The sequence below is a fragment of the Terrapene carolina genome, unplaced genomic scaffold, assembly GCF_002925995.2.
Source record: "Terrapene carolina triunguis isolate 2854851 unplaced genomic scaffold, T_m_triunguis-2.0 Scaffold69, whole genome shotgun sequence".
Classification (NCBI taxonomy): domain Eukaryota; kingdom Metazoa; phylum Chordata; order Testudines; family Emydidae; genus Terrapene; species Terrapene triunguis.
Genome location: NW_020664420.1, coordinates 13,088,252 through 13,104,135, shown reverse-complemented (window position 1 = coordinate 13,104,135; position 15,884 = coordinate 13,088,252). Strand labels below are relative to the sequence as shown.

Sequence of the window (15,884 nt, the reverse complement as noted above, 5' to 3'; positions counted from 1 at the left end):
TAAGCACCACTAGCTGGTGCCCATCAGCAGGACTCTTCAGTTCCAATTTGCCTGTCTCTTTCACAGGGACCCAGGACTTCAAGCCCATGTCCTCGCTAGCTTCCTGTTTCTATTGCATTGGGATGGGTGGGGGTGAATGGGAGGTTCCACTTATCCTGAACAGAAACCATCCTCCACTTTCCTCTTCCTCCTCCTCCCACCTAGACTGAGCTGACTCCATCTTGGTCGACTCTCTAGCCAGTCTGTTTATCACTCTCTCCATGCCTTCCCCTCTCCCTCCTCCCCTCCTCCTCTCGTCATTGTCCGTAATAGACGACGCGGCGGCAGCAAGCAACAACGTGCAGCAGCAGCGGCGGCGGCGGCAGCAGCAAGCAGTCGTTCTCTTTATAAACCCCGCTGTATTGCCCGGATGTGAATGGATTACAATGTATCTTTCAGGGAAACATATTATTACCAATGTCTCCATGGGGGAGTCAATGATGATGATGAGGAGAGATCTGTAAACTTGGAACAAGTTTAAGACTTTAAAAAAAAAAAAAAAAAACCGAGGAAGGACAGAGGGAACACATCCCACCACCACCAAGATTTGTAATAGTTTGTGAATAACCATGTGTTTATAAAAACTAAAGAGGGAAAAGTTACTTGGATTTTTTTGGCTGGCTTTTATTTTTGTTCTGTTTGGGTGGGGAGATTTTGTGACACTTGTTTCGTGGTGGTGAATCCAAAAAACAAAAACAAAGCCAGGTGTAGAGTTCGTTTAAATCGGTGAATAACCCTGGACCAGGACTGAGAACCAGTTAAAGTACTTTTTTGTTTGTTTGTTTGTTTTTGTTTTTGGGGGTCAAACCTATGTGAGCTAATAAAGCACTTTCGCAGAAGATTTCTCTCTTTAAAATAGATATATATTTCCTTGGACTATTGTGAACATATTTGTGGCCATTAAGGTAAAGTTACAATTTGCTGTTAGAGTAACTTGTGTGATTTTTTTTTTAAATTGTTGATCCCGCTGTGTTATTTTTTAAAAAAAGTACAACTTATGCAATGTGTAAATGCAAACTGAAAATACACTGCAATAGTGCATATATGGAGGGTAGCTATGTATGAACTTATATTGTTCAACGATCAATCTGCTGAACTTAGTGCTTTGTTTCCTGCTGGAAAATGAAGTCAGGGTTGAGGTTTTGGAGTATATGGGGCCTGTAGCAGCAAAAATTGAACTAAAAGTATAACATGCTTTAGGGGTGGAGTGGGAGGGGTCCGCTGGCATGATCCCCAGAAACTTGAGTGTAAAACAAATCAAATGGTTGATTTTTGCCCCCCAAAGTTTGCAGCAATACTCTCTGTAAATTGAAACCCAGCATGTGAAATGTAGCGTTAGGTAAAAAAAAAAAATCACAACCAAACCAAAACAATTTAAAAAGATAACCTGGATAATAGGGGGGGGGGGGGGGGGGGGGGGATATTGTTCTTCTTGGCAAAGTCTTTCAATCACGTGTGTATTTGCAGCCTAGTATAAACTTGCTTTGCCATGTGTATGTGTGTGAGCTGAAGAAATTTAAAGTATAATCAATTTAAAAGTGCTTCGGACGGGGAGGAAATCGGCAACAATTTGACTGGGATTTCAGGCTACATGAGCTGCGGGTATGGAGGAAAATGAGGTGCCCGCTTGCGTTTTTTCTTTCTGGAGGTGTTACTGTGAAAGCAAATCCCAGAGCCAGGGGAACGTGCTCTTTCTGCTGCTGCTGCTTTGTCCCCTTCCCTTTGCTGAACTTGCAGTCCGGCTTGTTTTGGTTTGTTTGCGGGGTTTTTTTTTTCTTTCTTCTCCTTCCCTCCCTCTCGCTTTCTCCTAAGGCAGAAAGAGTTTGGTTCAGAGTCGGAGCTCTGCCGTGTCTCTCTCGCTCTTTAGTGGCGGTAGCGGTGTGTGTTTGGTGAATGCCGTGATTATAGCAATGAAACCCAGAGCTCGGTACTGTTCTTGGAAGGGGAGTCCCTTCTCTCCTCTCTCGGGCGGTAGGTACCGGAGCTAGGCTAGGGTCGATCGGTGGCCGGCCGGTGGTCATGGTGGAGCTAAGATCGGATCTGTGGGCTCGGACAGGAGCTGTTGGAGGGGGCTTGCTCACCACGCGGCTTTTTATTTTTGAATGTATTTATTGATTTGCTTCCACTGGGGCTGCGAGCTCTTTATGGAGCGAGCCCCCCTGCCCCCGGGCCCGTTGCCCACTTTAAAGGAACTGATGACTTTGCAAAGAGGCCTGGGGTGCTTTGATTATTATTATTTTTTTTAACCATCCTCTCTTTCATAGATGAGGGATTTGGTCTAATCGTCAAAGCCTGAATTCGCCCCCCACCCCATCCCCTTCCACTCCACCCCCAACTCTGGTTTCCCTTTGCACCCGGCGGCTCTTCACTCTAAAGACTTTGTGTCTTTTAAAAAAAAAAAATTCCTTACACGCTGCTTTACATGGAAGGAGGAAAAGGAAAAAAGTTGGGAGCGGATGGCTGTAGTTTCTTCTCTGCGATTCTCATTCATTCCTCGCTGAACCTCCTGTTGCATAAATGATGCGCTGAGAGCGTGGCTCTATTATTTTTATTTTTTTTTGGATTTGGGTTTAGAGTGTGGATGTTACCAGGTTTCGATCGTCTCTTTGGAAATACAATATCGCCTTTTTTGTTGTTGTTTTTGCTGCCCCTCCATCTTTTTTCCCTCCCTTCTTCTCAACTCCCCCTCCCCAATCTACCCGTCCCCCCCCCCCAAATCCGATTGTGTTTCCTCTAAGGCTCGGGACTGGGTTTCTGATTGCGGTTATTTCCATGTTTCTAGGTTTGTGTGATTTTGCTAAAATGCATCACCAACAGCGAATGGCTGCCTTAGGGACGGACAAAGAACTGAGTGATTTACTGGATTTCAGTGCGGTAAGAAACAACGGTGGAAATTAACAACAGCTGTAAAAAATATCTTCTAGCTGATCTGTTAAACTAAAAAACCAAAAAACCAAAAAAACAAAACAAAACTGTGATCTAAGTACATTGGGTAATTTTTAATCAGCAGCTAGACCCATGGTAAATATGTTCGCTTAAACAAAACAAAACAAAACAAAAACAAGAGTCTTATTATATTTTCTTGTACGTGATGGGAGATGCAATCTTGTTCCTAGCTTACTTTTAATGTCATGGATGTCCAGAAATTATTTTTACAAAAAATCAACCCTCCTAAAAATGGACATTTCTCATCATTAGTTAATATTAACAATAATATAATACTATTACTCAGCACTTACGTACATTATCAAAGTGTTGATGGTACATGAACTAATTAATTGCTAATTAGTTATATTCTACTTTCAGTTCTTCCCTTGTTTCATTTTTTTGGCACATTGAGAGTGCAAAGAAATCCACAACTGCCTCAGTTTAAAGTTTTCACTGAAATCTCAGATGGCTTCTGCTGTCGTTAAATCTGTTTAAATCTTTCCTGAGGACCCCCGGATAGATGGTGCTTTTTTAAAGTACTTTTTGTCTCTTTGGGTTTCTTGTAAATAGCCTAGTTTTGAGGGCAAACGTTAATCTGGACGTGTGCACTTGTCTAGTTTTATTCCTCCCCCCCCCCACCCTATCCTTCCTCTCCCTCCTCATCCCCTCCCCCCTTCCCCACAATATATCAGGAGCATTTATTTAAGGAAAAAATCAGTTTGGTGTAAGGTGCATGTATGTTCTAAAAAGAATCTCAACACTACCACAAAAATCAAAACCACCTTGTAAATGAGGCTATTTCAGTCTTCCGCTGCTGCTGCTCAAGACTTTCCTTTGGAGAAATGGCTTTGGGAAGTTTGGCCAGGAAATGTAGCCTGAGGCAGCTTTGCAGCCCCCTTCTTTGCTTGTTGCACTTTTTCCATTTGTTCCTTCGCTTTTTGCAGGCTCTGACTCAGGGAAGGTGCGTATTATCCACTAGACACGTCGAAGAAGAGGGAAACCAATTAGGGTCGAAATAAATGCTGGAGAGAGAGAGAGAAGGGGGAGGGGAAGAGAGAGATTGAGAGAGAGAGAGAGAGAGTCTTGCTTCAAATTGCTCTCATGTTAGAGACGAAATGAGAATTTAGGGCAGGTGGCACTTTGCATTATTATTATTTGGGTTCACATATGACAGGCAAATCCTAAAACGGGATGGAAATGGACATTGCTACATTTATGGCCAAGGTTTCAACAAAAACTTTTTTTTCCCTTGCCTTTGTCAGCATACGAGTTTGAGTGGGGATTATTCCTCACTAAGTTTTGATCATATTGTTGGGGACTATGATTTTTCCAAATGTTAGTTATATTGTTTGGGACTCTAATGAGCCTAATTAAAAAAAAAAAAGGTGGTAGTGGTAAGGGGCTGGGGGTGGGGTTGTAAGAAATACTGTACCATTTTCGGGTCTCAGATGGATGATTCATATTAAATAAACTATTAATGTCCTTTTGTAGAGAATGTGGAAGGAACTTTGGGTTAACAATGAACACAAAATCTCCTGTTTTCCAGCAGTAATGTTTCTTTGTTTCTTGTAGATGTTTTCACCTCCTGTGAGCAGTGGGAAAAATGGACCAACTTCTTTGGCAAGTGGACATTTTACTGGCTCAAGTATGTAAAATCTTTGCTTAGCATGCGATTAAAATATTGTTAGTTATTTATTTACATGCATTATGTCTGTTTTGGTTGTGTTAATCTGTTTTGGAGATCACATTCATTGAGCGCTATATAAGAGCTGGTATTATTATTATTATTTCGACAAGTCTGATTGGAACATTTTCAAATATTTCCATACGTTTGTTATTGTAAATAAAAAAAATCAACAGTATAATTGTTCAAAGTGAGCTAGGTTAAATCTCATTTCTTTAAAAATCAAACGGAGAATGTTTTGTTTAAAAATTGGAGTTTCTGTGTTTATATATGAAGAACGATAACCAAAACAGCTAGGATAAGACTTAGTTTGTAAACAGGAATAAAGCCTCTTTTATTAAAATAAATAAATAAATAAATAGGAATCATAATAGAAAGGTCAGCCACACTAAAGCAAAGAATTCTTAATTTTAGAAGTTAATGTTTACTGATGGAATAATCTTGATCAACTTGAAATCTCAAAATTTTTCTTTTTAATTTAATACACTAATACTTTTTCTTTCTTAATGTTTTTACTCCTTTCAAAGAGTCCCCTGAAATTCACTGAGTATTATCATTATTATTAATATTATTTATTATTTATTATACTTGTAGTATATGGGCGACTTTTTCATTTAATAAATATAGGATCCTTGTTGGTGACACATTATATATGTGTATCTATGTATATGTATATATCAGAGTTTTCGCAATAGAACACCTGTACAATGATTGTCTGGCAATTAGAGAGGAGTTTTATGTCGGAAATTTTTATATGCCTGACTACTTCAAATTAGACACATTTAAATTTCTTTATTCTTTTGCCTATTCCATTCCATTTAAGAGGGTTTCCTACATTGCTGCAGGGAGTGTTTTGGATGTGTCACAAATACATCTACAGTTAAACAGTTGCAGTGTCTTAAAAGTACTGGCAATTGAACATAACTGTACAATGTACCTAACAGTATTGTATACAGAATACTGCTCTAAATCAGATAGTAAATTTGGACAAGTCTTTACTGCAAACTGTCACTGGATATCTAGATATATATATACAAGTCATTGCATATAGTTTCATGTCTGGTATTTTCAGTTTGTACTCAAGTAATTAAAGAAACCTCTTCTGTGCATTCAGTTTAACCATTTTTAAGAAATGCACTGATATGTGAATTAACTTTTAATTTCTAAAGAAGGACTTTATTACCATTAATTTGAAGTTAGTCTGTATTATACAATATTTATATGTCATATTAGCTGCCACTTACAGTTATTAAACTCTATTTTTTTAAGTCTCCTCTGATAATATTTAGATTTTTTTAAGTAATGAAAAGATATTTATGGTTTTTCTTCATAAATATAGATATTTTTTCAATGTAGTGACTTTGGAGATTTTACTGATCTCAATAACTTTATAGTCATAGTTTGCCTAATATCTCTTATGTTAAAGTGCTTAATCCTATTTTTATAATTTTATTGACAGTAGCTGTTTTTATTGAATGTATAATATTCAATACATTTGTTTTCATTGGACAGAAGTGTAAAGCATTTGTGCCAGACAAATCAATTTGTCAGGCTTATACACAATCAATGCAGTAGCTAACTCTGGTCTAGCAGCAATTAACTAGTTTGTTATATTTAAGAATTTTGTCTTACGCTTCAGCTATGAAGTCAGTGTGATAAAAAATAACAAAGGATAAAAATTCTATACATTTAGTGAAATTGAGTTTTATAGTGTTTGTATTATGTCTAAAACTGAAACTATGGAAATAACTTTGGTGCATCATTTTTGACATGCAAATGATTTAATGAACTGAGGTAAGTCAGTAATATTAAGATGTGGACCATTTAAAATAACAGCTCTCTTTGAAATTCATACTTAATCTCACTATCTGTGCTAACATGCATATGCTTAAATATACCACTTTGTGATAGAAGAGGGTAGAATTGCCCTGCCTGATAAATAGAAATATATATTAGTAGATTTTATTCACAGTGGTGTGAAGAACAATGTACACTATTCTTTGTGTAAATAACTTGCAATTTACTATATAAAAATCTCCTGTTTGGTCATTAGGGAATTTAAAATGAATATTCATTGGTTCCCAAAAAAGATGTCAATGCCCACATGTTAAAAGTATTGTACCTAATGCACTAAATCATATATCTGTGGCCTGAAGATATACTTGTATAAAGAAAAAGAGTAGTTATTGTTTCATGGTGTTCCTGCTAGTCAGTTAGCTGTGTATAGTAGTGCCTTGGAAACTGCTGCAAGAGGTGTTTTAGATAAATGAATATTCAGCAGCATTAAAAACAGTGATATTAGTAATTCAGAAATATAATTTATTGTCCCAATTTTTTTAGCTATGAAAATTTGTTCAAAACTGAGACTTATATACAGTTTACTTTTTCTATTGGATAGATTAACTTAAAAAGTTTAGTAGACAAATGACATTCCTCTGTAAAACTGATATTTCTTGTGTTGAAGAGGCACAGATGTCGTCATCCCTCTGTGTTGACTTGAAACTTCTCAGTACAAAAAAGACCCCAAAGAAAAGTAGTCCCATGTAGTGAGGTGAAACCAACTGGGTTTTGCGAAGTGTGGTAACGTTTAATCTTGAAGTCATCTTATAGCTTTTTACTCATTTAATACACAATGCTGTGTTGTGATTTGTAGTGTGTGAATGAAAATAAAGTAGAGCCATATTTCCTTTAATCTTTAATTTCACAACCATGGATTCTTACCACCTTAAGAAATGGTGAGGCTGCAAAGGAGAAAGGAATGTAACCTGAGCCACAGCCATGACATTCCCATGGAGCATTTTTCACATGAAAGGTTTTTGTCAACCCAGTAAAGGACCAGCAGCTTTTGTTTGATGTTTGCAGGTGTTCAGCAGAGAGCACTAAAACAATTCAGCCATGCTGGTTCAGAGGCTCTATGACCTTAACAGGGGGAATTGGTGAGGATTGGAATTATTTTTAAGAAAACTTACCTAGAGTTATTTCAACTTGTATATTGAATTTGTAAAGTGATTTAGTACCTGCTAGCCAATGGTATTAAACCAAAGTGAGAAATACACACGTCCCTTTGAATCAAGCCTTATTAATTTTTAGGAAAGGATGCCAAAATAACAAAATCTACTTTTCCAACATTCTAAAATATTTTTTGAATATCTGTCATGTCCTTCATTTATATCAGCTCTCTACAATAAAAACTGTTAGTTAGCAATGGGAGTGTGAGATAAGAGAGAGACAATAATTGTTTGTACTTGATTTTAAAATACATTTTGATACAGACATATGATATTGTTGGTACTGAACAATTTGTTAGATCTAGTACATTGGTCACACCTGGCACACTTCAGGTTTCCAGCTATTATATATGGTGGTTACAAAATCCCTCTCCCTCCCAGTTGTGTTACATTTTGGCTTTTTCTTCTTCTGCAGGTATTTAATTTTACCTACATTTTCAAGCATCTATTCAAGGTTGCTCACAGTATGTGTATTTGAGTATTGTGTGGATGAGAACAGCAATAGAACGAATTAATGCTTAGGATTGGCCATTCCTATTGTGCGAAAAATCTTCGTTAGCATAGACATCACTGAATATGTCAATTGATTTAAAGAATTTAAAAGCTTGCTTTTTTAAATTTTGTCCCTAGTTTGATTAAGGTCGTCCTGAATTAGAAAAATAGTGATCACCAAATAATATTTCTTTAAGTAGAAAGACACAAATTCAGTTTGATTTTGAAGTTATTTTTGACTTGGGCTGTGTTTGTGGGTAAATTGTAGCACAATGTGAAGGGCTTTTAGCACAGTTCATTCTTTGAGCATGCCCCTCTGTGATAAAGCACATTTTTTTATTATTAATTGATCAGCAGGAAAACTTATACTAATATAATATTTATCTTAAAAAAGGTTTTGGTAGCTGTTGGGTCTAGTGCCACCTCAGTTTGCATCCACAGCTCCCATTAGTGTCTGTAGGAGGGGTGTGTGTGTGTGGGAGAGAATAGACGCAATTGGGAGATTTTTTTGAGGAGTGCTATTATTATTTTATTTTTTTTAAAAATGCAGAATTACCGTTCAACATCAGAAAATAAAATATGAGAGATTTTAACCATACAGAGGAGTAGTTTTAATAACTGAGAAGTAGAAATTGGCATTGGTATATGATTATATGTTGCAGTTAAATAGGTGCTCTGAAAGACTGGCTGTAGATGTTCAAATTTGTAATGGATTAAGTTAAGAGTCAGACTTAGAAAAATATTATTTAATATGGGCGTGGGCTTTAGTTGCATGTTGTGTCATGTTTATCAACTTGACACAAAACATTCCACCATTTCGGTGTATTGATGCAAAAATAAAAAAAGTAGCTGTAGAAATCGCAGACCCTTGGATCATTTAACCTGCCAGTCTTCACCACTATCAGATTGTATTCATGGATTGTAATATTCTTCTCTAATTTTGTCTTTTGCTAATCTTTGAGGATTTAGCAACTCAAATACTCAAGAGCAGCTACTTCCATATTTTTCATCACTAATGTTGTGTAATTATGATTAAGAAGAAAAAGAATGCTGGTTACCTCCCATCCTTCCAGCTATGTTTATGTATAAAGAGCTTGATCCTGCTCCCATTAGCCTCCATAGCAAATCTCCTGTTGACTACACTGGAAGCAGGATGAGGCCTACATTGTGCTGTTTGAATTGGCCCTGAGATCCCATACTACATACATTTAGAAGTAAATAGGAGAGATTATTACCAAGCATGTACCTTATTCAAAGTGCCAAAATGAGTTTTATCCTATAAAGAGCATCCTAAAGTAATTGCCATCTATAATTATTTGAATATACACCTCTACCCCGATATAATGCTGTCCTCGGGAGCCAAAAAATCTTACCGCATTATAGGTGAAACCGCGTTATATCGAACTTGCTTTGATCCATCGGAGTGCGCAGCCGCGCCCCCCTGGAGCACTGCTTTACCGTGTTATATCCAAATTCGTGTTATATCGGGGTAGAGGTGTATTTTAATATTTGAAACTAAATTAGTATCTTAATAATATCAGAAAGAAAATATGACCCCCTCTTAACTTCTGACAAAGAGGTCAGTGACAAACTGTAGTCTTGGAAAGTGATAGTTTAGGTAACAATTTACAAAAAGGTTATGTAGAGTGCAGTACCGTGTTTCTTATATTTGAAACTGTAATTTATACATGAACTTTGTTGTTAGCTAGTATATCTTTTTTGTGTGTTTAGTATGGGTTTGTTGTTTAATCATGATCAGGATATACCTATCCCACGATGTATGTATGTATGTAACCCCATGTATGTACTCTATAGTTCTAAAACATATATTTTCACAGTCTGAGTGATAAAAAATTAATTGGGTCCAAATTCAGCCAGTGTAGCTTGAAAGAATCATATGCAGCTGCCATGGGAGTCTGTAGGCCAAATTTAGCAGTGACATAAATGATGTTATAAGTTATTGAATGAATGTAAGTTAGTCTTAAAAAGGTGCAAGTGTTAAACCAGTGTAACTTGCCCTGATCTGGAATTAAGTGGGGTTTCAGAACCAGTGTAACTTGCACACTGAAGGATACAGTAGAAAAAGAGATTATCAGGAGGGTGTGAGATACAATAGGTTTCTTCTAATTTGATTTGTGCCCACACCACCCGCAGCATGCTAGGAACCAAATTCACATTCATTCTTGTCATAAGTCAGTGCAACTCCCATCAACTGAATTTGATTCCCATAGAACACTACTGAGTCATAAATGATAATTGCGTTGTGCACCTGCTGAACAACAGATCCTGCAAGTTGCATTGCTTTGCCACTTATACACATTTTCTGGCCATCTTACATTCAGTGTGTAATTTACACTACCATTTATGCCATGGTTGAATTTGAAAGTCCAGTGTTTGATAATGACTCTAGTAAATAACAGGTTTTAAACAAACACACTTTGGAATTCAAAGACTGTTAAGAATTAAATAATTAACATTTTTGGACAACATCAGCAAATTATCTTTACCATATTACTGCAATGAGGAAATCACTTAAATAACGGATGAATAACTAAGTCACATAAACATATATAATAGAACTATGTAATGAAAGTTTATGCTGAATCTCTTTTAAATGCTCAGAATCACCAAGTACTAAAGACTGTCATATAAACAGTTGTGTTTTGAGCTTAAAATTATTCCTTTTTTCTTACATTTGCTATGATAAACAGTCATTTTAATGCTTTTCAGATCAAACATTTACTTCTAAAGGTAAACTACATTTTGTATCTGGAAGTTTTTGACTTAGTAAGGCTTAGAAATAAGTAGAGTTGTGGTGGCCTCTGGCCTGTGATTTTCAGTGTTTGATATTATGATGCTATTTAGATCTGTTCCCATGAGCCAATATAACAGATCTGCAATTGCTTAATAAGGAACAGTGTGTGTGTTTCAAACAGTCTGTATTTTAAAGATCTTTTAAAGATGTTTTTGGATAAATGTTATCAGGGTGGTGAACATAGCCATTCAACAGGTAGAAATTAAACTTGTCAAAAAAGTGCAAATTAATTTATATTACAGGAAGTATCTCAAAGGTCATACTAATTTTGTTTAGATGTTTATAGAACCATAGGGGGAAAATCCCATAGTGTTCACTCAGACAAAACTCTTACTGAAGTTAGTTGGGTTGTACGGGCATAAATAAAGTCAGATTTTGGTCTCCAGAGAGAAGAATCAGTGTATTTTGGGAATAGTTTACATGTCCTATTTAATACATGTATATATTTATACTGTAGTAAATATAAGTGTGTATATTAAACTCCTCCATAACCTTTGTCTATATGTTTATCAGTCTTTAAATTCATAGAGGTCCTTCGGATAGGAATCCTGAACTTTTTTTCTGTCTGGAAAGCACCCTACTACATGGTTGGAAACAATGGGGATTAAGATACTCCCTAATAACAATAAGAGCCAAACGAGATCACTTTGGACATTTAGTCTGGCCCACACTCTATTCTGCAGTGTTAATCCCTACAAGAAACTGCATGTAGGGATCTTGATTTTAAACATAGAACCGGATTTTTAAAAATAACTACCAAAATTGTGCGTCCGCATTTGAGTAACTATTTATATTTGAATGTCCAAGGGCCCAGAGCAATGAGGTCTTTAGGGTCCTCAAGTTCTGTTGTTGTTAGGAAGTACTCCCAAGATCTGGCCCAAGTGCCCAAGCTCTGCTACCATTATCCCTATTTATGAAGTATAAACATTTGGGATGTGTGTCTTCATGCTATATGTCTTCTTTTGAATACTGGGCCTCCATATGTCTTATCTAACCTGCTCTCAATAAGGGCTTATTGCCTAGTAGTCATTGGCAAGGCTGTAGTACAGCAGCAGTAGTGATTGAATTTTTAGACAATTTTCTTAATATTTTATAAGGCTATTAAAGTATTTTTTTTTCTTAACAGACTTGCAGGAATAGCAAAAGTGTTGAGAAAGGTTGGCATGTTTACTTTCATCACAAAAGTAAATAAAAGCACAGTTGATCAGCTTATCAAACAACCAGGCGTGTTTAAAAATGAGTTTATCTTGGTGGATTTCAGAGGTGTGAAAAGGTATTTTATTTAAAGGTACAGTAACACTATTATTCCTACGAATGCTATTGTGCTTTCTTGTGGCAGCATTCAATGAATGACTTTCTTGGCTATCATTGGTGGTAATGACAATATGGAGTTTATTAACTGTATTGATCTATTTTGGAAACAGCACTTCACATGTCCTGCTGTATTTGGAGAGTACTTTTGAGGAATTAGTTTTATCCTGTAGAGTTGATTTTTAAAAATAATTAGAGATTCCTCTTTCAGTTGATAGAAAGGTCTCTGAGGTTAAGATCGTGAATTAAGCACTTATGTAGCGCCTTTCACCCAGTCTATTCAAAGTCTATCGAAAGTGAAAGATGAAATATTGGTCACTGAAATTAAATGTTCAATAAGGGTCTGATCCTGCTTCCACTGAACTCAAATTCTGATCTCCAGTTGTCTTCCAGGGGGGTAGAATTGGGCTTTAATTGTCTTCTTTCAGATTTGCTTTAAGGGTGATGTGTCCTGCAGACCTTACTTGTGTTAGTATTCTTATTGAAGTCAGTGCGAGCAGTTAGGTCAGTGGACTTTCTCATTTGATTAAGAGCAGCAAAATTGAGCCCTGTGTGGATATGCTATATGTATTCGTGCTTATTATATTCATAGGGTGAGAGTCTGTGCTGTGCCATGATAGAACTCGCAGTCTAAGGGGAAGTGGGGCTCAGGTGTCTGTCACCTTTGTGCCTTTTTCTGAGTAGTTCAGGGGGCCGCAGTGGCCCCTAGCCAGGGCTGGCCACATCATGATAGCCTATCACCAGCTGCCTGTAGACAGAAGCACTGTCTAGAATCTCTGCAACACTATGTGCTGCAGCTCCACCTCTTCATCCCCTTGACATCCCCTTCCCATCTTCAGCCCCACCCTTTATACTAGGATTTGCAAGAGTCTTTGGAATACAGCATGTGGCTGTTGTCTTCAGTTCTTGCGCTGGGAGAATTCTCCTATTGGCTGGATCCTAGGTTTTTAGAACCCCTTAATGTTGCTTCGGCCCTTTTACCCAGTGTACTGTGACCAGAACAGGGGTGAGAATCTCACCCACAGATTTTAAGGCCAGAAGGAACCATTATGATCATGTAGGGTTCCCTTTGCTTAACACAGGCCATAGAATTTCACCCAGTAATTTCTGCATCTAAGCCAATATCTTTGACAAAGATTTTCAGTCTAATCAGATATACCAATATAATATATAAGATGGTAGGGTTCCAGTTCATTATATTTTGTGAGTATATAACTAGATTGGGCACCCATCTGTCTGAATTCTGATGATGTTGACCATAAACAAAGGATTCCTGAACTGCCTTGTTCCTGAATAATTTATATAAAACTGGGGGTTACCAGATTAACACAGCATAACCTGGTTTCTCCTTTGATCATGTGTTTAACTATGGTCAACCTGTTTGATAAATAACCATTAAAATGAGTTTGTTATGTTAAAAATAACAAAGCATGACTCCTGATTGAATATCAAGACTGTAATTTAATCTCAGAGGTTCTGGTACTGTTCATAAACCATTTGAGTTGTTTTGTACTTTGTGACATCAGTCTAAAACTTGATTGAATTATGTCTTTGTACCGTGAGAGCACCTGCTAGTGCTGCTAGACTTAAGGGTCTGTCAGCATTTCCTTTACAAACCTTCTTTCTGAGAAGTTTGTGTCTTGGACTGGGCATTTGAACTTTGCTCAGCGCTGGCATATAAACTTTCAGCCTGGGAGCAAAATACCCCCAAACTATAACATAGTGCATAATGTCAGTGCCACATTTTTTTCACCACTGGTTTTCACTTTTAAGATGTCTGATCCTGCATTCCTTAGTTGGACAAAGCTCCTATTTCAAGTCAATGGGAGTTTTGCCGGAGTGAGGACAGCAAGTGTTGGCCATAAGTGAGATGCAAATGCATGAAAGGGAGTGATTTTGAAGTCTTAAAAGCAAAGCTATCCTGAGCTGAGGCTGTGATACATGGAGTCTCTGTAGTGCAAGTGTCTACAAATTGTTTGTGTGAACCTGCATATATTGCATATGTTTTGAGGGTAACTAGGTGCATGGTAGATCCATACTTGCAGCCTTGCCTACTGCTAGCATGACGGATCTGTGAAGGGATTCCCATCTAGAGAGCAATGCTGGGTTTGCTTTCAGGCTGTCCAGTTCCTTTCCTAAACCACTGCCTAGCGCCAATCACTTCTTGCCCCCTCCAAATAAGATCAGAAGCAGGAAAGATATTGCAGTCAACTATGTAGCAGTGGACATTGTGGTTCAAAGCATACTGGGGGGCAAATCTTCATTTAAATGTTTTTGTTATATTTTAAACAGAATGTAAAAGTCTCATCCCTCCATAGAAACTTGGAAAGATGCTAATAAGTGCATGGGAGTATCTTCTACCTTGAATCCGTGGAGCCTGGAGAGTGAATCTTGTAGGGCACATGTGAGGGCAGAGGCTAGGAGGGAGTGCAAGGCAACCAGGTAGCATCTGCAATGCTGCTCCTTTGGCTGAGACTCTCATGAATGAAGATCTGTGTTAGCATCAGGCAGATTTCTTACGTGGATTTAATATGTCTATATATACATCCTGTGGTTTGATACCTGTGTAAAATGGGGTTAAAAAATGGAATTTCTGTCCTCAGATGCACATTCATAACTCCAGTGACTTGAATGGCCCGGAGTTCCATCACTTTTACAATTTTAAATTAGAACGATAACAAATGTGTAAATATACTTTTTGTGATTTAATTATGCCCTGTATGTTAATTCAATACGTTTGTTTGCTTTGACCATTAAAGTGGCTTTTTAATCGCATAAAATAGGGGATATGCCTGAGCTATAGTTTAGTCAACCTTATGGTGCGCAGACATCAAACTATGAAAACCCAATGTAATGTGTCAATTTCTGGCAAACCAAATAGTGCTTGAATTCAGTTTTCAGGATCTCACATTAACATTTAAGTACAGACACTAGCTGGTTGACCTGGGGTATTCGTTCTAGATAAGATTGGGCTGAAATACTAAGTGAACAGAAATGGAAAAAGGCAAGTATCTTGATCCCACGTAAGTTCAATGGAAGGTTTGCCATTGACTTTAGTTGGGACAGAATTAGGCCCAATTATATTACATTTTGATCAGAAGAAGATTAAGATTTTAGTTGTGGAAAATTATAAAGATACCCTTATAGAGAGCTATTTTCTTTAAAATAAAACCTAAAGGAAAATATTTATCCTTTTACTCACTAGAAGACTTGAGTTCAGGAGTCTGTGTTTGCTTGGTTACTATTGATAACATTGGCCTCCTCCATGCTATCATTGTTTAGAGGGAACAGGCAGAATGCTGACCTTTGGATTGGCAGGAGCGTGAAGGAAGAGGAGGGTTTACCTTATGGTTAAGGCAGTGGACTGGACGTCTGGGTTCATTTCCTAGCTCTGCCACAGATTTCTTTGTGACATTGGGCAAGTCACATATCTCTGACTGTGTCCCAGTTCCCATCTGAATGGGGTAGATAGTACTTCCTTTGTGTGTTTGGTCTATTTCTTGGCAGAGACTGTCTCTTTCCTTTTGTTCAGTGCCTCGCACACTGTGGCCCCTGAACACTGCTGTAATACACATAAAAATAAAAGTGATTTTTAAATATTGGTTTT

General features: G+C 37.3%; 1 protein-coding gene across 12 annotated transcripts in view; it reads left to right on the top strand.

The window, feature by feature from the left end:
• The first annotated feature begins 322 nt into the window (after nt 1-322).
• Nucleotides 323-15,884, top strand: part of TCF4 (transcription factor 4) — a 322,751-nt gene continuing 307,189 nt past the window's right edge. For 2 of the 12 annotated variants that reach the window (XM_026649025.2, XM_026649016.2), the window contains exons 1-3: nt 1,895-2,010; nt 2,822-2,913; nt 4,540-4,612. In XM_026649025.2, the coding sequence (XP_026504810.1) occupies nt 1,950-2,010; nt 2,822-2,913; nt 4,540-4,612 (226 nt within the window). In that variant the 5' untranslated portion in view covers nt 1,895-1,949. Of the gene's footprint in view, nt 945-1,555; nt 1,659-1,892; nt 2,011-2,821; nt 2,914-3,879; nt 3,929-4,175; nt 4,192-4,539; nt 4,613-15,884 lie in introns of those variants that run through there. The other 10 variants (XM_026649017.2, XM_026649019.2, XM_026649018.2 and 7 more) reach the window with 10 other exon arrangements.